The sequence below is a fragment of the Onychostoma macrolepis genome, chromosome 22 (assembly GCF_012432095.1).
Source record: "Onychostoma macrolepis isolate SWU-2019 chromosome 22, ASM1243209v1, whole genome shotgun sequence".
NCBI lineage: Eukaryota > Metazoa > Chordata > Actinopteri > Cypriniformes > Cyprinidae > Onychostoma > Onychostoma macrolepis.
Genome location: NC_081176.1, coordinates 24,491,923 through 24,517,518, shown reverse-complemented (window position 1 = coordinate 24,517,518; position 25,596 = coordinate 24,491,923). Strand labels below are relative to the sequence as shown.

General features: G+C 38.5%; 1 protein-coding gene across 1 annotated transcript in view; it reads right to left on the bottom strand.

The window, feature by feature from the left end:
• The window catches only part of adcy9 (adenylate cyclase 9), a 41,816-nt gene extending 16,538 nt beyond the window's left edge, over positions 1-25,278 (bottom strand). Inside the window, exon 1 of the mRNA XM_058759781.1 lies at positions 21,815-25,278. Within this exon, the coding sequence (XP_058615764.1) occupies positions 21,815-23,570 (1,756 nt within the window). The 5' untranslated portion in view covers positions 23,571-25,278. The remainder of the gene's footprint in view (positions 1-21,814) is intronic.
• Between the last annotated feature and the right edge of the window lie 318 nt (positions 25,279-25,596).

Sequence of the window (25,596 nt, the reverse complement as noted above, 5' to 3'; positions counted from 1 at the left end):
ATGGTACTAAGAGAAAAACAATTATTGTTTATTATTATTATTAATAGTAATAATGATATTAAGAGTTATATTAATAATAAATATATAAAAATATATTTAATTTTAATCTTATTTTTATCATTATCGTTATTATTATTGTTGTTAATAAAATAAAATAAAAATTCTTATCAATGCTTCTTATTTTTTATAATATTATATATAAATGTTATATAATATTATTTCTGTAATGATAATGACTACTATAATGCAACTATTATTAGTAAAAACAAACCAAAAAAAAAAAAAAGTGTTACTTAGAAAAAAATACATCCTAATGTGATTATTTCTTCTATTTAACTAGATGCTAATGTTAGATGTGCAAATTCTAACAGTACACGAACAAAGGAGTCTGTGGTATTAAGATGCGACTTCAGGATGTGGCGATTTTTCCCTCTCGAAATGATGTACTTTCCCATCACCAGCACATACTTTCAGTGCAGAGCGCGAGTTTGCAAACTGATATTCAGCCACTGTTTCATGCTCAGCCACAATGAGCCACAAACACAGGGCCACTTCCAAACAAGCTCGGAGCCAAAGTACATACAGATCCGTACACATAAATTTGACAGTCGTCCAAACACAATGGGGCCGCAGAGGCCACATCAATGAGCCATTCACGAACGTCAAGTCCCTTTTAGCCTCTTTGTGCCAAGAGACACAGATTAATAAAGACCTGAGCCACAGAGCTAATGAGCTTCTAGGTCAGAACCTGTCTGAGCTGGATGGCCATGTGGACCCGCTCCTCCCAAGAGATCTGGATTCAAGGAAGTCATAAATAGTCCTTTGACCTCTCAAACATGGGAACTGAAAGCAAGCTGGGATCAGGGGATATTCTTGCAGTACACACAACCCCGGAGGCACTGCCGTCTTCCAGGGAACTGCTATAAAGTAATTCAACATAGCTGGGAATCCCAGCCTGGGATTTAACCGTGAGGATCCCCGGACTAGAATTTCTATTTAAGCGCATTAGCATACGTAACCACAAACGTAACCATGGATTCGTGCAAACATTCGAGAAGGTGCGTCAATAGTTTATCCTACAAAGGTCTTGTAAAAACACAATGAACTTCTATCATAACAGAAGTAATTTCATATAGAAATCAAGATACCGTAGCACAATGTAGTACATTTAATTCTGAAGGGCAACCTGATTTTTTGTACATGAAACACTGACTAACATCAGTTGAATTCACAGGGAAAAGTAAGCGGAACTAAAGGCAGGTGCTTTGCTCTGATACCATTTCCTCTCTTGCAGTATTGATTTGCCATTGGCAATAGAAACCATTTTGGGTTTACTGTGGGTTCAGTTGGAAACCTTGTGAAGTAGCATCACAAGTGACGCAAGTATCATAAGATCACATGCAAAGCAAGTGTAAGTGTTATACCAAGCATAAATTAAAAAGATAAATGAAAGCATTTGTTCCTTAGCAGCAGCACACAACAACCAACATCTGGTAAAGTAGTCGTCAAGACTTTAAATATTAAAGGGCTAGTTCACCCAAAAATGAAAATTCTGTCATTATTTACTCACCCTCATGTCGTTCCAAACCCGTAAGACCTTCGTTCATCTTCGGAACACAAATTAAGATATTTGATGAAATTCAAGAGCTCTCTAACCCTCCCATAGACAGCAAGGATCCTAACGCGATCAAGGCTCAGAAACGTAGTAAGGACATCGTTAAAATGGTCCATGTAACATCAGTGGTTCAACCGTAATTTTACAAAGCTACGAGAATACTTTTTGGGCGCGAAGAAAACAAAAATAACGACTTTATTCAACAATTTGTCTCCTTTGCGTCATCCTGGCACCATTGAGGAGAGTATCAAATACGTAAACAACGTATGCTTTTTTGTGTCAGCAGCACCACTTTTTAATTTTTTTTTTTGCGTACAAAATGTATTCTCGTAGCTTCATAACATTACGGTTGAACCACTGATGGCAGATGGACTACTCTGATGACGTCTTTCATACTTTTCTGGGCCAAGACAGTGAAAATTCTTTGGCAGTCAATGAGATAGTCACAAGCCTCCCAGTTTTCATCCAAAATATCTTAAATTGTGTTCCGGAGACGAACGAAGCTTTTACGGGTTTGGAACGACATGGGGGTGAGTGATTAATGACAAAATTTTCATTTTGTGGTGGAGTTACCCTTTAAGCTCACATGAGGTGGTTTTTCAGGCAATTTGAAAGAAATATTTCGTAAAACTGCAATAGAATCTGTTTTTTGTTCGCATAAGGTCACCTGGCTGATCGCGGCCAGCCATGCAGTGGCATCAGAAGCGTCCCAGATGCGGCTCTCCACGTTGCTTCTCTAAAGATACACACCTACGTTTCCTTTGATGAAAAATAATGGCTAGTGCGGTGGCTGCAATATACATAAACCTACCAACATCCGTCGCCATAACTTATAGCGAGAAGAAAGAAAAAAAAACGTTTTAGTCACATTACATTGGTTAATGAAACCACTGTCATTTCGCAATCGCTTATCAACATTTATAATACATTGCAAAAGTTTTCCACCAAATCTGTTATTGAAAACAGGCTACTATTGCAGAGTTTAGCTCAAACCCCAATTGAACACACCTAAACCAAATAATGAAGGTCTTGAGGATTATAGGCAAATGTGCTGGAGCCAGATAGAGCTGAAATCTGTAGGACGGTGACCCTCCAGGAGCAGGACTCACCACAGGGGTCGCAAACCCTGCTCCTGGAGGGATACTATCATGCAGAGTTGAGCACCAACCTAAACCAAACCCACCTGAACCAGCTAATCAAGGTGTTCAGGATTACTCAGTCTGCAGGATGGTAGCCCTCCAGGGACAAGACTTGCTAACCTTGGTTTACCACGTTTGGGAACAAATCCCTTGTTGAGTCTCTGAGAGCTTAACCCAGTGCCCCCTAACCTCCTGTTCCTGGAGACCTCCCAGCAGTCCACATTTTGGATGTCTCCTTAATGCGATGAGTCAATTTTCAGTTTTGAAACTAGGCATGGGACGATAACCGGTTTCACGGTATACCGCGGTTTGGAAAATTCACGGTTTCAAAACCACTAAAATTTTCCGTTATACCGTTCCTGCGGTATGCGCAGTTTTTTTTACCTGTCGTCAAAGACGGAAAGTGCAGGACTCCCTCAGTTGTGAGCAGCGAAGAGCGTAACGAGTCACATGACCCCTCCCCCTCCGGATAACGGTCAGTGAGAGTCACCTGTGTGTAGGATGATGGCTGAATGAGGTGAATCCTCAAGAACTTTTTCCCCCGTCGAAAAAGGCGAAGTCTGCTGTATGGGAATTTCTCGGGTAACATAGACCAATCATGTTCCGTACACAACGATGTTCCGTACAGATGACGTTTTGGCGTCGATCGCTAAATAAATACTTCCAGGTTGTACACAAACGATATATCCGTGTCGTCTTCATTTCTCCCTCTTTCACCCTCGATCAAGACAGAGACCCAGTCGCCGGTTGTTTCAGTGTTGAAATAAATACTATTTGGCTTGCTACCGAGGCAGATAACATACCTAATTAACTAGCTAAGGTCAACTAGTCAACAACTCTTACTTCACAGAGCGGGGAATAGCAGACTAAAGTACTACGTTTCTGCGATTTAGTACAATACATTTAGCTGGTCTCACATCTATAATTTTAAGCCTCCTGCCATTTTTTTTACATCTGTTCAAAATCACGTCATTTAAAAAAGAAACAAACTGCTGGCTCAGGTGTCTTTGCCACTGTTTGAGTGTTATACGAGAGACCGTGTGTGTGACACAATCGCGCACTCTCCTAATGTGTATGTGCACGCATCTTTGAACCTCACCGCTCATAACTTGGACTGAAAGATGAATGTGTAGAAAGTGAGCATATCTCCAAAAACCTTGTTGAGCTGCAGGTTTAATGACTGCATTTTTTATTTTTTACAGAAATTGTTTTGATTTATGTTTTTGATTATTGAAATGTAGGTTTAGGTTAAGTGACTGCATTTGTAATTTTTTTCCATTTAGAAGGATTTTTTTTTTTTTTTTTTTTTTTACAGAAAATAATTTATGTTCTTATTATTGTTGAGCTGCAGGTTTAGGCTCACTTAAGTGACTGCACATATTTTAATTAACAAGAATTCAATTATTTATATTAATTATTTAGCCTGACCTGTTTACCATTCCAAAATGTTCTATATGTTTCTTAAAAATAAAATGTATTGTGTTCAGTGGAAAAAACGTTGTTTTTTTACCCAGACGTTTAAAAATAACATATTTTAGAGTTGTAATAGCAATACCGTGATACCGTGAAAACGTGATATTTTTAGCTAAGGTTATCATACCGTCAGAATCTCATACCAGCCCATGTCTATTTGAAACCTCCACTAATATGCTGATGATTTGAGTCAAATGCTTTTATTAAAGAGGCATCCTAAATGTGTACTGTTTTTGGGGCCCCAAGGTACAGAGTTGCAAACCACTGACTTAACTAAGATTTCAAAAAGTAGATGTGCAAATCTAAATTATGTCTTCAGTTGAACAAACCGTGACTAACAAACAATCTAAGGGGAACGTCAAGGGAAAAGTGCTACGAAAGTGTAGAATATAGAATATAACACCTTTTAACTCTGACAATATCTTAACATATCAGTTTAATTTTTACTGCAAGTGCACTTATCTTCCCTCTAAGCTGCTATCAATCACTGTTTCACTGTCATGCATCATTTTTAGTATGCTTTTCCATGAAAGACCAAAGATAAGACTTGTGTTGTCAGGGCAGGATGCCCACGGCAGGTCAGGTAAAAGAGATTGAGAGACTGCCTCTTCACATGGACTGACTGTGACATTCCTCATGAGCATCCAAAGTCTCCAGAGTCAATCCCTTCGTATTACTGCATTCATTGCAGAAGTGAAAGGAGGAAGAACAGGGACCCTCCGGAAAATGAGACTTGCTAGGTCAAAGTAATATAATTCTCCATATTATCCAATTAGTCCAGTCTCTGTGATATTCTAGTCCCTAGATACGGCTTCAGTTCTTACTTCAGCACATACAGGATTTTCTGGCGAGTTCGACTGCCCGAAAGTTTAATACTTAAGGGATAGGAGTTTGTTCCAATCCCTAACCCTTAAATATGAGCAACAGTTTGCTCTAGGAAGCACCCTTTGAAATGTTAAAGACTATCGTACAATTTTACTGCAGTTCTGAGCATCTTAATAGTGAAGTCTGTACTGTTAAACGACTGCAGCGAGCTTGCCCCGCATTCACTTCCTGTCACATGACCTTTGACCCAAGCAACTGTGGTCTTTACCCTGCTAGGTCACATGCCCCTACTGAACTCCAAAAGATACAACTTTACGCATCTAGAGTGCCTGGGTTTATCCCTAAATATATATCTTTTGGCTGACGAAAAGACCTAGTGGAAATTTAACAAGCTAATTAGTGCAATGCAGTGACGACCTGTCCCTCACTCTCAATGCGTCTCTTCCTCTGAAAGACGGTAGTAACTTACTCCCACTCTCTCTCTTCCTCTCCTGGCTAACCACAATGTTTCCACTCGTTCTGCCAACCTCCATAGTACAGACAAAAACAGAGGGAAGGGGAGCAGAGAGAAACAAAAGATGCAAAGAGTTGATAAAGTAGTAAAAATCGAACGGACTAGGTCAGTGTGTGAAGCATTAAATGACTTTCTGTTGGTAATTTTTTTGGGGTGCAAATCGGTTGGGGTTGAATGGAAAGATGCTCGTTGGCTCTTGGCCAGATGTTTTCACGCTGTTTCCTGTTTGCTCATCTTTGGTTTTCTCTTTATGAATGTGCCACAGATTTTTCCACTCGTCCATTAGCCCCGTTCTTTCTTTCTTTCTGACTTCCTGTCTCCGGCTCTCTTTCCGCATGTGTGTCTTCTGTGAACTGTGTCCTTGCTGTTCTGCTGATAATTCTGTTTCCATTTCTCTCGCTTTCTCAGAGATGGGCGGGGTATGACGAGACGAGTAGAAGAGGACTGAGAAAAACAGAGTGTGTGTCCAGTGAGGTTTCTGATGACACCATATTAGGACACAGTGATGAGCCCAAGGATACTGCTCAAATCCCACCCTCCCCACTCGCTTACTTGCTCTCTCGCTCTCTCGCTCAATTCAATTAAAAACTTTACTGGAATGACAAATTTGTTTTGCATTTCCAAAGCAATGACATTAAAAAAACATTTTAAAAAAACAAGATAAGCTATGAAATATTAAAGTAAGTACAGGTCACAATAATAAATGTGCTGTGCAACTGAACAATTTACTAACTCTAAGATGGTCAATTTAACGCCTTGTGAGATTAATCGTATTTACGATTATATCACATATGTATTATATATTTAAATAAAATATGCACATGAATTTCGTGATAAGGAAAAAATGGAATTCCATTTAAGAAAATGGAATAATGAAAGGTAACATTTTTGGCATCCCAAAACCCCCATTTTTTAAAGGGGTCATGAACTGCTTTTGTTTATTTTGCACTGTTCTCTGAGGTCCACTTATGTTATCAAGATTTTTACATAAAAAACAATTTTGAAGCAATAGGTTATTTTCTGTCCTGTCTTTGACCCCCCTCATCAGAACGCTCTGTTTGAATAGGCGTGGCAGATTGTAGGCTCTAAAGTAAACACCCACTGCTATGATTGGCTAGATGGACACTGCTGTGATTTAGGTTAAAAATGCATAAATACTCTGTACATATCAAATGATCTGTAACAACAAAGCAATAGTGACCACATAATAAAAACAGTTACACTTGTGTGTTGCGACATGACTGTCAGATCCAATATAGTCAGCACAGCATCGTCTTTTAGTTTAAATTTTTCTGAAAACCCTGCATTGAATTGTGCCTTGTTTGTAAACGAATCCGCGATAAAATGAACTGAACAAGTCGGTGCCAAAAAAAATTAAGTGAACAAAGGACCAAATTCTTACTGATGCAGTCTGGAACTTCATTAAAAATAAAGTTCATCAAATCAAGTTTATCGTTTGGTTTCTGCGTAGACCTGTGTTCGCCTCTCTCGTTATTTACACTGTGTGTGTGAATCGGTGAGCAGGGCTTAACAGGCAGTGCTGTAGAAACAGGTGTTGATCTTCTGTGGAGGCAGTGCTTATCCACACTATTACATCATAGAGTAGAACATTCCACAAGCTGTCGTTTTGGCAGACTACCTTAAATAGACGCACGTGCCTGGCCCGACGTTCACTTCCAGTCTGTGTTTGTTTATCGGTCTGGCTAGTGGCGCTAACTACAAACGCAGTTAAAGTTAAGGTGATGAGTAGACTTAAGTTGGGCTCAGGCTGTTGTGCTGTGGGATGTGTTTCCCATACATTTACTTGTGGCGACCCACCACAATATCAAAACTGACTGCCTTAATTAGATTTTCCAAAAGGCTTTGACTTTGTTGAATAAACATGAGCACTGCATGTTTCAAAATCGAAATGCGGCACGAGTGTATCACTGTATTTCTGAAGAAAACAAACTGTCTTTAGAAAATTTGCAATGTCATTTTCATTTCATCTTGCGTGTAATGCCTAATAAAGCAGCCTTTGTGAGCAGAGCACTGCTTTGTGTGCAGCCGTTTCCAGGGGAAACCTCCATCTCTGCCGCTCCAAAAGCACCTCCTGCTGGCAGAGAATGAATTTGCATTTTTAATAAGCCTGTCTGATTTACGCAGTAAATATATTTTGCTTGTTATCAGAAATAATCTACTCTAGAGGGACTTTCCTGTTGTTATTGATTCTTTGTGGAAGTCTACCGGAAATTAAGTTTGGGCTACAGAATATTTTATAGCACAATGACCTCTTGTATATCAAAAGATCAAGTGAATTTTGATTTTTCACTCCATGACCCCTTTAAAAGTAAGTGGCAGGACAAAGACATCCAAAGACATTCTGCTTTAAAGACAATTAATTTAAAGTTTAGCCTACTTTTTTCCATTTTGAAGTTGTTTGACACGGTCTACTCTTAATACAGTGCCATTAAAACGCTGTTGTTTTGGTTACAACACTGAAATGAGGCCAGGGAGTGCAAAGGGGGTCCCTCTATCTTTTCCATCTCACTCAATCACACTCACTCATTCTCCCTGGTGTCAAGAACACAGCATGACGCACAGGGTGAGTGAGCTGCGTCATACTGACACGCACGAACCTACAGCAATGTCCCTCAGAAGAACAGTGACCAAAATGAATGAGACGCATACGTTTCTCTTCGTTTCTCCCTTGGACAAGCACACAACGGCACAACGGTTTGCTGAATCATTGATACATTAAACCGTATTCTGTCCCAAGAGCACACTATCATCCAATAGCATGATTGGGCATTTTGCCTCGCTGTCTCATTTCTCTCTCTCACTCACACACACACACACACACACACACACACACACACACACACACACACACATACATATTATATCTGATAAACACCCCAAGAAGCCACTCTGAAAGCGAGAGTTGAAACTGCGGAAGTGCAACACATATGTTTCATAAACGTGTGCATATCTCTCACCCCATGTTCATTGATTAAATATTTAGGGACATTTACATTGATGCATTTGGCAGATGCTTTTATCCAAAGTGACTTATATTGCATTCAAATCTCAGTACTTTCCGCTCTGTTTAACACTTTTTAAATACAGATCCATTTTGCAGTATACCAAAAATCTGGACGGTGGAAAAAACATGTAATTTATTTTCAAAAATCATTTAATCAAATGAGGACACATCATAAACTTCTACTGTTTTCATATAAAACTAATTATAATTACTAGACTAACCAACACCATACCAATTAAAATAAATAAATTAAATTTAGAATCATCAGTCATAGCATTATTACTTAACTAAATAATTAACAAATCTAAATAAATAAAAAATATGCTAATAAATTAGAAAAATATACTATAAAAAATGATTGTGATTTTAAATGGTAAAAGACTGTAAAAATGCTAAAAACATTAATTGGTTAAATGGTAAGTTCCCCTACACTCTTAGAAAGATGTGCAGAAAAAACAAAATTACACACTTTGTGTGTAACGCTCTAATTTACACATTGTGTGTCAATATTAAATAAAAACGTGTAGAAATTAATAACCTCTTTGACACGTTTGTGTGTAGTTTAAAAATCAACAACTTGTGAATTTACACACAACATTTAACACAATATGTGTAGACCAATGTGCTTAACACTTTGTGTGTTGTTTTCAAAGACGTCGGTTATTTAAATTAGCTAGTGTGAACCAATAGTAGGGCTGGACGATATGGCCAAAATTGATATCACGATATATTTCTTAATTTCGGTCGATACGATATAATTCCGATATCAATATGAACACTATTAAAAAAAGCCTCATTAAAACTGCCAAGAATGCCCACAACAGATGTCTGTACCAACGAACTAATGAAAAATTAATTTGCCAAGTCTATGAACTCCTCCTATAAAACTATATAATATTTTAGGGGGACTGCACAAATAAATTAATGTTCACCTTTTATTTATATTTAGCCTTCATACAAACATGAATTGTGAAATCACTGTCAAATAAACATCTCAGACTCACCTTATTAATATCTTTAACTTCAAACTATAGGCTAACATACACTACCAGTCAAAGGCTTTTGAACAGTACGCTTTTAGTTTTTTAAAGAATTCTCTTCTGCTCACCAAGCGTGCATTTATTTGATCCAAAATACAGCAAAAACAGTAACATTTTGAAATATTTACCATTTAAAATAACTGTTTTCTATCTGAAAATATTTTAAAATGCAAGTTATTCCTGTGATTTCAAAACTGAATTTTTAGCATCATTTCTCCAGTCACATGATCCTTCAGAAATCATTCTAATATTCTGATTTGCTGCTCAGAAAACATTTATTATGTTGAAAACAGCGGAGTAGAATCTGATTCTCTGCCAGTAGGAGGCGCTGTGAGCGGTAGAACTAGCGGTTTCCCCGGTAACGGCTGTAATCTAAGCAGCTCCGCTCGTGAACTCTACTTTATCAGATAAAATGAAAATGCCATCAAAACTATTCTGAAGACAGTATGTTCCCTTCAGAGATACATTCATATAAATCACCTGCTTTTTGAAACGTGCAGTGCTCATGTTTATTCAACAAAGTCAAACGCCACAAATAAATCAGTGTATGGGAAACACTGGTAATGTATATCGAAATATCGGAAATGTGTTTAAAAATCATATCACCGTTATTGAAAAAAATTATATCGCGATACATATTGATATTGAATTATTGTCCAGCCCTAACCAATAGGGATTTCGTTTTCCTTCTGTATTGTTGCAAGTAAAATATCGTATTTCTACCATAATCGCTTTATTAATCGACTAACCCTCGCGTCAAAACTGCTCGTCAAAACCACCTTTCTACTACAGTGGAGACGTTTTGCGCCGGAGACTGCTAGCAAGATTCCTGAGGTAAGATGTACCTGAAATCATATTTTGCTTAAATTTATTAACAAAAGCAATGTTTCCTGCTGCTGTTGTTTTAATACTGTTTTAAACATGCGGGCACAGCGAAATTTTGTGGGCAAAACCCGGTCATTGTCAATAGTGTAACGTTAGGTGAAGCACATTAGTCAAGTAACTTTACTGTAAATCAAGCAGCTTTCTGTTGGTTAGCGAGGCGTAAACACATTGAAAACTGATTTCAATTCGACAATCTTTTCCCACTTGTACATGAAATTCCCGAGAGTGAAGACACCTTTACAAATATCGTACACATATACACTTTAGCACGCAAAATTTCGCCAAGCAGTTGTAAATGTGACCACACTTTTAGACTCTGTATTTTACTCTGTTTTTGTTAATAAAGAAATGGTGCTAGCAATGCAATTTTATCTTTATCTTTATTTATTATATCTAAAGTATTTAAAAGTTTGCTGAAGTGATTAGCAGTATGTCATAAGTGCTTTGGAGCCACTGGTGCAGACCAGGTAGCTTACAATCTAAATTTGCTAACATTATATCAAATAAGTGATGTCTAATATTATGTTTATTACACAGCAAATGAACCAATCAGAAGATGGACCATTTTCTATTTTCACCATTCAGGTAAGCACTGCAATAAAACTCGCACTAAATCATTAATTCATACCAAATCAAGCATTCTTTAGTTTATTTTAGCATTATTTTGATCTTTTATTAGGCAGAAGACTCTCAGCCATTGCAGTCCCACATGACCAGGAAGGTACCTAATATTAGCGCACAGGTGGGTTAATTACTGTAGAAGGAGAAAGATCATCACATAGTGATTGCTTGCATGTGTCTTAGTGTGTTTTTGTCTCAAACAGCTACCCCTTCACTGCAGACAAGCTGAAGGCTAAATCCTCAATTGGAGTCTTTCTCTCTATGGATCTCAGCAGTTTTGGACAGAATTTAGGATATGTAAGTATTAAAATTAAATCTGGCATAATTTATTTTACAGTTCAGCTGAAACGTTTGTATGTGTTATTGGCAAGCTGTTACTTACAAATATGTATTTTTATGTTAGAGAAAAAAGTTTAAAAATGTAGGTTAAAAATAAATTGACACTAATGTGGAATTTTCTCCTCTCTCCTGTTTTAATATAGGGTTGGAAACTGGGATCTCCACTGAAGGACTGAGTATATTTGTGTTTGTGGACACGCAGACAGACCAGGGAACATTCTGATGTTGTCAGTCAAGTTCTGAGCAGGATCCAGTCTTTGGAGAAGTTCATTTATACTCAAAGGTGGACAAAAAGGGGAGTCATTGATAATGACAATGAAAAGTCATTGATAATGACTTTTACTCCTATGCTGTGGAAAAGATGGAGTACAGACATTGACGATAAGAAATGTTTTCTGATCAAAGAGACTTCTTTCAAAATACGTTTGGCCAATCCAGCAAAGTTTGGAAAAAAGTGAAATGATTATGAAGGTGTGTTATGTTACCTAATGAGATGAAAAGAACTGTTTTGTCCTGTGTTGGACATTTCCCTTTTGACTACTTAAAATTGTGTGTGTATATTATATTATATTATATATATATATATATATAAATAAATAATCTGCAGTTCTATGAATGTAATTGTTGATATTTCATCATCATAAATATTTTGACAATAAGCTAAACAACCAATGATTTTTTGTTTAGAATTTCATGTATGTTTTTTTTAACAATGTAGTGAAGGACAGCACATAATGTGTTAAATTATACACATTTACACATCTTTGTGATAACCTTTCTGACACATTTACGGTGTTAAAATCATCAACACAATTGACATTCCCAAAACTCCCTGCATTACATTTCACATTTGATGTTTATTCTTAGTTTTTTTTTTTGTTTGTTTTTTTCTTATCAGTTGTGGCTTGTATGTTACATCTAATGTTGTTAAATAAATATTTATTGCATTTGTCAGTCACCATGATGGTGTTTAGTGTTTGTGTGAATGACGCTGTGAACCTTCTATATTATGTTAGTATTTAAAAGCGGCTTGTGATGGGCTTTGGTTCATCATGTGACTGTCATCACCACCTACAAAACAAATTTCAGTACTTCAATAGGCTGGTTATATTAACATTATATCAGTTAAAGAAATTATTAAATGTAAATTTAAGTTAAATCTGTAAAACCTAAAATGTTGCAACCATATTTAACCATTTTTAACAGTGTAGGCCGATAAAACAAAATTAAAATATAAAGTAGTCCAATTAAGTTGCAGATTTTGGATTACAAAAGCTCATCAGTGGGAAAGGCATCACCTTCCCACAATGCACTGCAGTTAACCATCCCTATCCCATATATGTGCTCACGCACACACGGCTTTATGCGTCACAGCTGGGAATCAGCCATACCGGGGGCCGGTTGCACCAGCTAGACGTAAAAAAGCTGGGTGTAAGCCCTACGCTGGACTTTGCAACGTCCAGCTTAACGATAAATATTTTCACCTGTTGCACCAACTAAAACTATGATCAGGCGCAACTACGCCTGGCGTAGATGATGCGTGTCCACGCTGACACATTCTCCCGCAGTGATAGCGGAGACGACATTGACGCTGCAGTGGCTACAACTACTAATACAGAACTGAATTGCTCAAGACATCATAACAAGTGAAGCCACCGTGCCATGATTTCATCGAGTAAACATTTTCTAACAAGTCCGCGTTTTTATATCTGAAGTCTCCCTGCACGGTCCCATGACAGATTTCTTCAAACAAACATGATGAAGGCGGCAGGTTAAGTAAAATATAATGAATATAGCCTAATACAATGCTTCTCTCTAGAGTTATTTTTTCTAGCTGACAATCAAGTTTATGTACAATGAATGTCTTTCCTGAGGTAAATATGACTGTATGTGACATTGTGTGTTTTACTGACATCTTTCTGTGGCTGAAAAACCACATTTATAGTCTGTATTTTGTGATAAAACCGACAGAATTTGAAAACTGATACTTTATTTCTGATTAAAAGTAACAAAGCACAAAACTTACTGCGATTATTGGATGGCAGGCACATTACAAATAATGAATGGAATTAAAGACATGAAATATTTTGAAGCATTTATTCTGTCCTTCCAAGCAAGATGTTGAATGGTACAATTTCTTTTAATAATCCCAGATCAAATGTAATATTTTACAGCATATTACATGCTGTACAGAAATATATATATATTTTTTTTATAGGTCAATTACTGTCGGCAGTGTGGTATAGTCTACACCGAGCTTCACGACTGATATCGTTTATCCTGCCCTGAAAAGACCATAAACATTACAGTTCATGTCTGCAGTAATAATGAACTAACAGACATGAATCCTAAAAATGAATAATGTCCGAGCAAATCATGACTTTTCACTTTACACCTACCTCTGACTAGGCGTAAGATTTAGTCTCAGACGTAGCACTATGCCGAGATGGTGCAACGGGTATAAATTCTACGCACTACTTAAAGCGCATTTTACGTCCAGCCTAGACTTACAACCGGGTGTGCGTCCAGCTGATGCAACCGGCCCCTGATGCTGGAGCCCTGCGTATGTGGGCAGGTGTGTCAACGTGCAAACATGTAATGCATGTCATGCAACTCGCACTGAAGGTCACAGTGTTTGTGTGTGGAGAGATTAGTGATCCTGCAGTCTGAGTCAACGTCCTGTAGTAGCAAATGTGTAATGCATACATTACAAAAATAAAAAGTGAGACAGCACACACAGAGACATGTTGAGCTAGTTATCTAAATTAGGACAACCCATAGGCTTGTACTGTTTTATATAAAGCTAATTATAACTCCTTTAGACAAACCAAAGCCCTACTCAAAATAAAATAAAAATAGAATAATTGATTTACACAAAAATTAATTGCACAAATCACACAAAATATAATTATAAAAGTTCATATAAAAGAATGAATTCAACAAAATGTAACTCTTAAAATGTTAAATATATACACACAAAATAAAAATAAAGGTGTAGTTAAAATACATGCAAATAAAATTGAATAAATAAAATTACACAAATTGTAAATATATACAAATAAAATAAAAAAAATACAATAAAGAACTACACGAGATGTTATTCTAAAAGGGCAAGTAAAATGCATGCAAATAAAAAGTAATAAATTAATTAATTACACAATATAATTATGAAAATTCAAGTACCATCAAATAAAAGCAAATTACACAAAATGTAATTGAAAATGTTTAAATAAAATAATATTAAACAAAAATTATGAATTACACAATGTAATTCTAAGTGTAAATACAATTAAATAAAAGTTACACAAAATGTAATTGTGAACGTTTAAATAAAATATATACAAATAAAATAAAATATAAAAAATAATAATTTTAAATATAAAACTATTACACAAAATGTCATTTCAAAAGCGTTTAATATAATAATAATAAAATAAAAATAATTAAACAATTTTATTCTAAAAAGGCAAGTAAAATACATAAGTTGAAAATTACACAATTCTCAAAAAATGTATTTATATGCATGCACACTAGCAAACCCCATTCTGTCTTGAATTTACCATAGGATCATTTAGTGTACGACTCACAGCGCATGCTCCATACAACACACTTTCACACGCACACACACACAACATGACTCTGACCTCTGGCTACAGGAAGGTATCTTATCAAAGTAATTCCCTGACCTGTTCACAAGCAACGCAAGGCCAAAGCCTGGCAAACACACAAAACAAACCAGCTGTGTCAACACACACTCACAGTGCTGCGGTAATGTAAAAGCTGAGCATTAGAGAAACAGGGAAAAAGAAAGAAAAACGAAAACGTCTGGAGCTGAAATAGTTTCGGAGCAAGAGTTCGCAGACATGCCAGGGCATGGTTCTCCAGAAAAAGAGGAAGATTTTTTAGATTAGTCAAGAACAGGTCGTGACATCACCTGACAAGACTGTTACTCAAAATCACAGTCAAGAGCTTTAGCTGAAGGCAGATGAAAACCTTAAAACATGAGAGGTGTGTGTGTGTGTGTGTAAACTCAAAGTTTGCCGGCTGACTGAAGATGACACAGAAGTTTACAAAGCGGACTCTGAATTTACAGCGATTGTGAAACGTCTCCAAGCCAGGAATTTGGAGAGCTTCCCACAGAAGACAGATTTAGGAGAAAATGTGAAATTTTGCAGGCAAAAAGTCCATTGTTGTCAATAGTGTTATCGATATGTAAAGCACAGCTCACACAGAAGTTAGGTTAAAATCAAACAGCTTTTTTTTGGTTGATGTGGCGAATTTGAACTGAACCCGTTGCAAAATCTGCGCTGAGAAATACTACGCCTTCACATGAAAATCCAGACTGCGTGAATCCCTATTGAAATTTCACCGACAAACAACTCTAACCGTGCGTTCACACCGCAGCTGGCGGCGAGATCCGGCGAGCAGCAGCGCGGCAAATCTTGGACAGTGTGGGCGTCGAGGAGAGTTCAAGTCATGTCAGCTTTATGGTAATGAGCTACGACGCGGTTCGGCGGCAACAAATCGGTATGTAGAAGTCCTCCGCTTCAGAGGATTCCAGAGAACACAGTCTTAACTACTTAAGTCAGTAATAAAATGAGAACAATTACACAAATTACAAGCACAGCTGAACAGCCTACAACATAAAATTATACATAAAGACAGTAACAGTAGTATTCAGGTGCAGAAATGTAAAAAGTAAGTGTAAAACAACACACTAATGCTTCCTGCATAAGTTAAATACAGATTAATCTTTGTTAAAGCTGTGGTGTTGTTTGATTACCAGAGAGCAGCAGGTATTATAGGCTACTGTCTCTTTAAGACTAAATGCACGGACCTAATACTGACACACATCCGGTTTCTTTCTCAGCAGTATTCGTGGTTAACTTAAGACATAACTGACTGTGTTTACCAGAATACTTGCCAAAACGGGTATTTTAACATAACTTTGTGTGTATGTATCCATCCGTCTGAAACGCGGTATCTGAATCGCGCCTCTCTCTCTCTGCGTGTGCGCGCGGCAGCGGCTGAGCACAGAAAACGGTGCGCGAGTCCCGATTCGACTTCTTCATCTGAATGGTCTGAAATTGCATGACTGTGTAAATTGGCAAGACAAAACACATGCAAATGATAAACTTCCACTCTATGATGGTTAAACTTAACGGTTAACCCGCGAATCACATGAGTGCCGAACCATGGAGACTGGTCTGTACGGATCATCTACGATCCGTTGCACCCCTACTAAATAAAGGCAAAAAAGCCTAAAAATATATTCAAAAACAGTCAGCAATATATAGCAAGCTGGTTTTCTATTCCAAACATCTCCTACACATAGAACAAACTCATTTTGGTAAAGACGAGCCAGCTGTGTGTTTACTTGCTCGCTTCTTTAATGATTTCCAATTTATGTTAAAAATGTATTTTACACCTCGTAAACCACAAACAAGACATAATGGATATCTGTGTGTATCCGCACCCGCATACATGTGTTTTGTGGCTGAAGTTTCTCGACCGACTGGACAAACCTGTCTCTCTCAACCAGACTCATGACCTCAGATTAACAGAGAAAAGAGAAAGAGAGGAATGAGGACAGACAACATCAAGTCTCCATGACATTAGCATTCAATGACTCCAGCTCGAACTCTGTGCCCTATATGTACATGACCCAAAAACTACGTAAAAATATAACGGTTTACACGTCTATACGACTAAATGGAGGAAGGGAATTTCTTTCCCATATAAAGAGCTCGTCGTCTATATCTCCTGGCACGTGTGTGTGAGCAGGGTTGGGCTCCTTATCTGCAAGAACGCACTCCCATCTACTCCACCAACACAACTTACACTGGGAGTATGGCTGGCTCATATAGCTTAACAAAAAAAACATACACATACACACCGCAATATGGGCTTTTGGATGCGATTAGTCATTTGACAGCACTACTTTTTAACCTTTTTTTTTTTTTTTTTTTTTTAATCAGAGGAACCATAATTTTGATAAAAAAGTAAAATGCTGTAAATTATCTAGTCACGCTAAACCTAACATAACCGGCAATATTTAGTTACTACATGCATATATAGTAGAAGTCCCATTTTGGGGTCCGCACTGCATCAAATTACATTTGTGAAAGTTATTTTATATACATAGAAAGCATACTAAATGCACATAAAGTGCCCACTCTAATGTTTCAAATAACTTTTGTGAAAATGTCAAAATATGGGTGAAATGACATTCCGTTATCATTCAGCATAACCGATATATTTATGTAATGAAAAAACATACTTATTCTGACCTGTATGTGTTAAAAATATATAAAAGAACAAGTGATCATACACCATTATATTTTCAATTATTAAAATATTGCTAAAACTTGCTGACTGCACTGTGGTCTTTAAAGTGATAGTTCACTGAAAAATGAAAAATAGTTGAGGATAGCCATTGACCGTGGCCATTTAGGATTTTTTTCATACTATGGAAGTCCATGACTACCGCCAACTGTCTGGTTAACATTTTTCAACATTCTTCAAAATATCTTCTTTTGTGTTCAACAGAAGAAAGAAACTCATACAGGTTTGGAACAACTTGAAGGGGAGTAAATTATTTTTGGATGGACTATCCCTTTAAATAGGCTAGAGTCCTATAATGTTCTCTAAATTATCAACGATCAAAACTTTGCTGAAAAACCTGTTGTCCATGATTGATAATTTATACCTTTTTAGCATGTAACTGTACGACTATTATTTCATACACCAGACTTTACAGAGTTAAAGTTTTATGTCCATCCTAAAGCTTTCATACTTGCAAGACAACAAAGAGCAGTAAATGTTTAAGATTTATAGTTCTTAACTTAATGGCCAAATAAAAAGCACTTTAAAAATCAATGTAAATGTGAAAAAATATTGCAGAGTCCTGACTGTGCATTCTCCATGAATTTCAAGCCTGGCTCTGTCAGCACCCTCAAAATACATCTTAGTCTTTCTTACTATAGTTGTGTTGACCAGGGCCAGATCTCTGTCCCACAAGGCCCCTGGGAACATGTTTTGGATGCCCCTCCAACCAATTCTGCCACCATCACCATTTACAGAGGGAAATATGGTAGACTAACATCAGACAACTTAAAATTAGTACTGTGGGGCTGGGTACTACTGTTGACTGCAGGATCACATATGAAAAAGTGAAACAGGCAGGAGGAAATAAACACCAATGTAATTGGTTTGTAATTAAACTCAATGTTCCGCAGTGATAATTTACCAGCTCTGTTTGTTTCACAGTGTGGCAGCACAGCGGTAGAACAGATTATAACTGAATTATGCACATGCAAATATGAAAGTGCACCTGCATCTTCACCTGCACACAAAGCCAAGCAAACACTACAATTCAAAAACTTGAGGTCAGTATTTTTTTATTTTATTTTATTTTTTTTTAAGAAATTAATACTTTTATTCAGTAAGGATGCATTAAATTGATCAAAAGTAAGAATAAAGACATTTATAATAATACAAATTATTTCCATTTCAAATATTTGTTTTCCTATTTAGCAAAGAATCCTGAGAAGAAAAAAAAACAAGAAAAACACACAGCAGAGCTGTTCTAAACATTGATTATAATAAATGTTAATCAAAGCAGCAAATCAGCAGATTAGAATGATTTCTGAAGGACCATGTGACACTGAAGACTGGTGTAATGATGCTGAAAATTCAACTTTTCACAGGAATAAATTATATTTTAAAATATATTCAAATAGAAAATAGTTATTTAAAATTGTAATAATATTTCACAATATTACAGTTTTTTTACTGTATTTTTGATCAGATAAACGCAGCCTTGATGAACATGAGACTTTCAAAAACATAAAAATAAATACATTTACTAACCCCAAAAATTACACTACACATAAACATTCTCAAACATATCTTGAATGTTATTAATTTTGGGACAGAGTCAAACAGACAGCAATTTGCAGTAACAAAATGGCTAGAAGTTATTCATTCTCAATGACAGTTGGCAATTTGACAAGCATGAGTAATTGTGAAAAAAATAAAAAGGCAACAATAGCATTATTATTAGTAGTATTAGTAGTAGTAGTAGTAGTAATAATAATAAATATATTGTAATTTGTATTATGTAAAATAATAATAATAATTATTATTATTATTATAAATGATTAAAAATAATAAATTACCATCATTTTAAATTATTAAAATTATAATAATTATTATTATTATTACTACTATCATTATTATTATTTTAAATAATAATTATTACAATTATAATTGTTGTTGTTAATAAGAAGAAGAAGAAGAACAAATAATTTTAATCATTATTATTTAAAATAATAATAATAATAGTAAAAATAATTATAATTTTAATAATTATTTAAAATAATGGTAATTTATTATTTTTAATCATTTATAATAATAATAATAATGATGATGATAATAATAATATCATCATCATCATTATTATTATTATAATTATTATTATTGATATCATGTGCCTCTAACCATAGAACATACTAAAAATACTTTCATAGCTTGTGTCTAGTCTGTCTGAAAACCAAAAACACATTAAGCGGGGTCAGACCACAGCCAGGTACCGTCCAGTGGAAACGCTGGAAATAGAAACGCTCGCGGTGAGACAGTGACGCATTTCTCACACATCTGGGCTACTAGTGTGTCATTGTTCGCACCCTCCCACCCACCGCAATCAGACGGTCCCTTGGGGTGACAAGACTGGCACCGAGGCAAAGGGCCATTTGCGAGAACGCCCGGTCCATCACTTTAACACAAACACCAGCTTTACTTCATTACAACTTTATGGTACAGAACAATCTACTATGAGCTTGAGATACGCCTGAACTGGAATGGACTTCAACAAGTGCACTAAAGCGACCTCCAATCGCTACTTAATTCTCAACAGACTTCAACATCAGTGAAGAACCGATCTAAACATGCTGCAACAAATACAAGACCGGTTTTGGAGACCATAAAGATGACACACGGGGTTTACAAACACTGTCATGATTCATTGCCATCAGTTGATCACTATAGCTGCCTGAAGTGATATAGCTGATAAAGAGGGAGGAGATCCAGAGAGGTTCAGTTAGAGACACGAGAGAAGGACAAGGAGAAAGAGAAAATAGAAACCTCTGCTTGTGTCTGTCACTACGACTTTAAATCAACAGCTCTGCTGGATGCGGCCGTTCATACAGCCAATGATGCTACTGAGAAAGCAGAAGTGTGAATGCGTGGCGACTGTGTCAAAGGCAGGCCACAATAAGAGAGCCACAACAGCAATACAATAGAGCTACAGATGAACAACAATGAGCCTTCAATGACACAATGAGGCTACAGTTAAGATACAAACGAGATTATATAAGGGAGCAATAAAAGTGAAAAAGATCTGTAGCCAGGGTCAACAATTGACAGGATATTTATTACCAACTCTAATTTTTGTTGTTTTTAGTTTTTTTATACATTAAAAAAAATGGATTTTAATATACAATATGGTCATTTTCATTCTAATAATTTAATATAATAATTACACTTCAGTTCCTAATAAAAACAAACTGGTTTAAATTACACAACAAAGCTACTTTTTTAGCATTTGGCAGTTGGCGGGTATAATTTTGGAGCCCTTTATACAGGGTCCTGAGAGGATAATATGGCTACAGACTGCAGTAAATGTAGAAAAACTGGAAAATTATGATTGTTTTTGACAACTAAGTTACTAACGATATCATGAGGGTGCAATAAAACTAGAGAAGAGTTGCAGCCCTTTGTACAGAGTCCTGAGAGGACACAAGTACAGGGTGCACCATAAAAAGATCATCTTTCTCCATCTTCACCATCACCGCAAAGCTTGGTAACAGCAGTCAGTAAAAGGACAGAAACACCACAAATGCACACAGCTAACATATCAAAGCAAGCATTAGTACATAACTGGCATATATAGTGGAGTCCGAAAGTCTGACAACCAGGGACTCTGAAAAAGGCAAAGGAAGTGCTACGAAATATTTGGGATATTTATGTAAATTTGTGGTATCGTGTCACACAATGATGCACAAGATGCTCTTTAAATCATTTTTAGAATCACACTGGACAACATGATCAACAGGTTTTGTGGAGCTCGTGAAACTGTAGAGCTGCTGTTATTTAAAGCAAAAAGGGGACAAGCTAAATACGAAGACATTCTAAGAAAATTCATGTTCATTTTCAATAGAAATTTTGCAAAACAGAAGCATTTTCACTAGTGGTCTCAGACTTTTGCACCCTAATGCATGAGTTCAAAGAATTAAAAAAAAATAAATAAATAAAAGATAAATTATTCTTTTGTCTTACCTTTCAGCTGATCAGTAACACTGTGCCCAACACGTTCCATCACTCGCCCGTCCTCCCTCTCGTAACGGTCATCCAAAAAACCTGCTGTGACCTCCGACAAGTGCACCTTTCCCGCCACACCCAGCTGCTCCATGAGATTGGCCAAGTTGACATCATTGGACCAAACGTCAAACTTAAAGCGTTTCATTCCCAGAATACCGCAGAGCACGGTGCCGGTGTGCACGCCGACACGCATGTCCACGGTCTCCGACATCTCCTGGCAGAACTGCTCGATGGCCTGGATCATCCCGAGCCCCATTTCCACACAGCAGTACGCGTGATCGGGGCGCGGCTCAGGGCAGCCCGCCACACAATAGTAGCAATCCCCAAGAGTGCTGATCTTCTCACAGCGGGTCAACTCACACAGACGGTCAAAGCGGCCGAAGAGGTCGTTTAGCAGTCCTACCAGTGCAGGGGCGGACTTGTTGGCACTCATTTTGGTGAATCCCACAATGTCTGCAAAGAGGATGCTCACCCGCTCCATGCGCTTCATGTTGAAGGGCCTGAAAATGATTTGCCCGCGAGGGATAGAGTTCTTCTTACGCTTGTTGCTTTTGGGACTGGAAGAGGTCACGGCGGATGCGGCGGCGACGGAGCAGGTACCTGCGCTGTATCGTTTCCCAGAGCTCTCGCTTTCCTCATCTCCTTGCTTCATGAGCTCGTCGGCCACCAGCCGTGGCATCACAGAGTGGATCATCCGCTCCTTCAGCGCCTTCTCCACCTCCAGGTCCTTCCCGTGCATGATCGCTTGACCTACCTTGAGAAAGGTACTCCGAGAGCGCACTTCGGACATGATGAATATCTGAATGCCAATGATATGCGCGCACAGGTGAAGCAGGACTTTACCCGGGCCAAGCCAGCTCAAATCCGACTTTTCCGACCCTACGTGGCTACCGTCCATCTGAGCAATGTGCAGCCAGCCTAAAGCCTCATAGAGGACAGAATACAGCAGACCGAGAAGCACTGACACATACAGGGGCAAATGCAACACACTGTACAGCAAAAGCAGCACCTCCATACAAAGTGAGAACGTCCCAACGGGTGATATACATGGAGCATTATGAGACGTAGGTAGTAGTGACTGATTGCCTGCTTTTTGGACATCAAAATAGGCAAACTGAGCAGTTTGCGTTTGAGGCGCCAAGGTGATCCCAAACAGGATCACTGTAAGTAAAAAGGACGTGTGGTTGTAGAAACGCGCATACGGCCTTGAGAACGTAAACCAGAGGAGGAGGAGGCACAGTACAAGAAACCCTGCCGTGGGGACCAGGAAGTTTGTAGGGTCACACCTGGCGCCATTGACCCCAAAGTATATCCCCCACAGGAGCGCGGCGGTGGCCAGGTAAAACAGGATGTAGCGGAATCTCCTCTGCATCTGCGGGAAGCAGCGCTCCCTGCATGCCTCCTCCAGGATGGACGAGTTGAACTTGGGGTCCCAGCACTGCGCAGCAGACCTCTCAAACAGCGGCGGCACTCTCCTCGGACTGCTCAGGCGAGTCATCATAGCCCTGGGAACGCCCAACTCCCCTGAGCTGCAGCTTGACGAGATACTGTATTTGCAAGGTTTGGAGGAGCCCATGTCGAGTGGATCGCCCTCTTGGTCTGGACCCACCTGTTGATTACGGCTGTCGGTTATCCGCACAGTAACCGCTCCTCCTTCGCTATCGCACCTCACCTCCGTCTTGTGCAGTGGCTGGTGCTGCTCTGGCAATGCCATGGCGAGGAGACAACAATTGACTTTTAATTTTCACATATCACCTACTGCTGACAGCACAGAGGAAGCGGCACTTGACATGGATTGGTGCGAGTACAAAAAGCACAGTCTGTTTGTGAAAAGAGTCCAACCAGAAGTGCATTCACTATGAGGATGGACGTCTTGGACTCTTGAGCAGTTTCTTATCCGTGCTGGGATTACGTCAGCACTCAGATTCCATTATATTCTATGGCTCAGTGGCGCGTGAACGCGCATGTGTGTACTTTTGATCCGTGCGCGTGGACGAGACTGAGGCACTGTCATCCGCTAGATCCTGATTTTCAGAGCACATCGTTTGAATTCAACATGACAGGAGCAAGTACGTATCGATAAAATTTAAAAAAACAAAACAAAAAAAATAGGGTGGTTAGTTTACGCAGGAAACGCTTCTAAATGAGTTTTTTTAATCCAGTCAACGCTGTCCCTCAAACACCCTCTCCAATGCTCGACAATGTTTGAATGTACTTTCCCTTTCCAAATGACATGCAAAGGTAATACAAGTTTATATTTCATATTTCCAAATGCCAGATTTTACACATTTCTTGTACTCGGTTTTGATGTAATGTCAGTTTTAAGTCAGCAAACACCAAAAGTAACGGTTGCCGTTTGTCGAAAGAGTATTAGCTGTATATAAAAAAAGGCGCCAGTTTCTGAGAGAAAACTTTTTCTTTTTTTTTTACATGCGCCACTGTTCCCTTTATACGGTCAAAAAAATTGATTCAAAAATCTCTAACGATGTATTCCCTTAGGTTCTGGCATCACGAGGAAGCGAGAATCGTCCTTATATTCCGTAAACTGAGGGGGGAGGGGGGGGAAATAAACGCCTGAGACGGTAAGACGTAAAAGCTGCCCGTGTTTTTCCGTCAAAACTCAAGTCAGATCCCGTTACTGCCTGCCCCGTCGAGGGTCAGGAGACGGCCTATTCCCATGGAGGAGCCCCGTCCTTTCCTGAACACCACTCCGGATGTCAACCGTCAATATTCCAGCTTTCAAAGCGCTTTAAACTCTCCGAGCTCACGCTGGCGTCTGCCGTAACTCCAGAAGAAGAGTAATACTTAAGATTTCAACTTCAGAGAAGAAGAAGAAAATACTGATGGCATCGAGGCACTCTGACAAGTCAAAGTGTGCTGAGGGAAAGTATATCCTTGTTTGTGTGTAATCCCTTCTAACCACTCACTTAGAGGTAATTTCAAATCATTTCACTGCAAAGTGTTCAAAATGAAGACGAAAGTTGTGTTTTTTCCTCCCCCAGGCCTCGAGTCGTTTGATCGTGCTGGCAGTTCAACACTTGTGGAGTTCAGAGAAAGATAGAGCTCCCTCTCTCTCTCTCTCTCTCTCTCTCTCTCTCCTTTGCTTAAAGTCTCACGCCAAAGCTCCAGCGTTATCCGCCTCTTTAATCCCTACTTTGTCCGTTTAGCGTTCCTCCAGAACTCCGTTCAAGTGCGCTCTTCTCATGGGCAGGCTCATGCCAGGCGAACGCGCCGCAGCTGTGTGGCGTCGCGTCGCGTCGCGTCGCGCGCTCTTCCGTTCGCTCTCGGTTCTCCTCCCCGTTGAAGGGAACGGCGGTGAGAGCCGGTTCTGGTTGGCGCTTACCCTGGCACTGCGTTCACCAGCAGCTCCACCATGTTCTGGGCGCTCTCTCGGAAAAGATGGTTGTGGGCGGTCGGTGGGGCGCACAACTTGAATACAGTGTTGAAATACAGGGGAGGGGCAAGACGCTGGGGAGCGCGCACGCAGGGCTCTGTGACGGCGGCGCGCACGCATGAGAACGGCTTCCCTCTCAAGTTTGACTGATGCTCTCTTGGCGTGGAGTCCACGTGATGTCATCAAAAGAACAGGTACGTTCAGTGCAATTATGGCACTATTTATTCTCTGAGTAATTCATAACTGTTATATAAGCAGGTCAGTATAGAATTAGAAAGTAAAGAAACAGGATATTTTGAGCGCTAAAAACTCAGTATGTAGGCTAAGTAACATTTATTGATGTTTA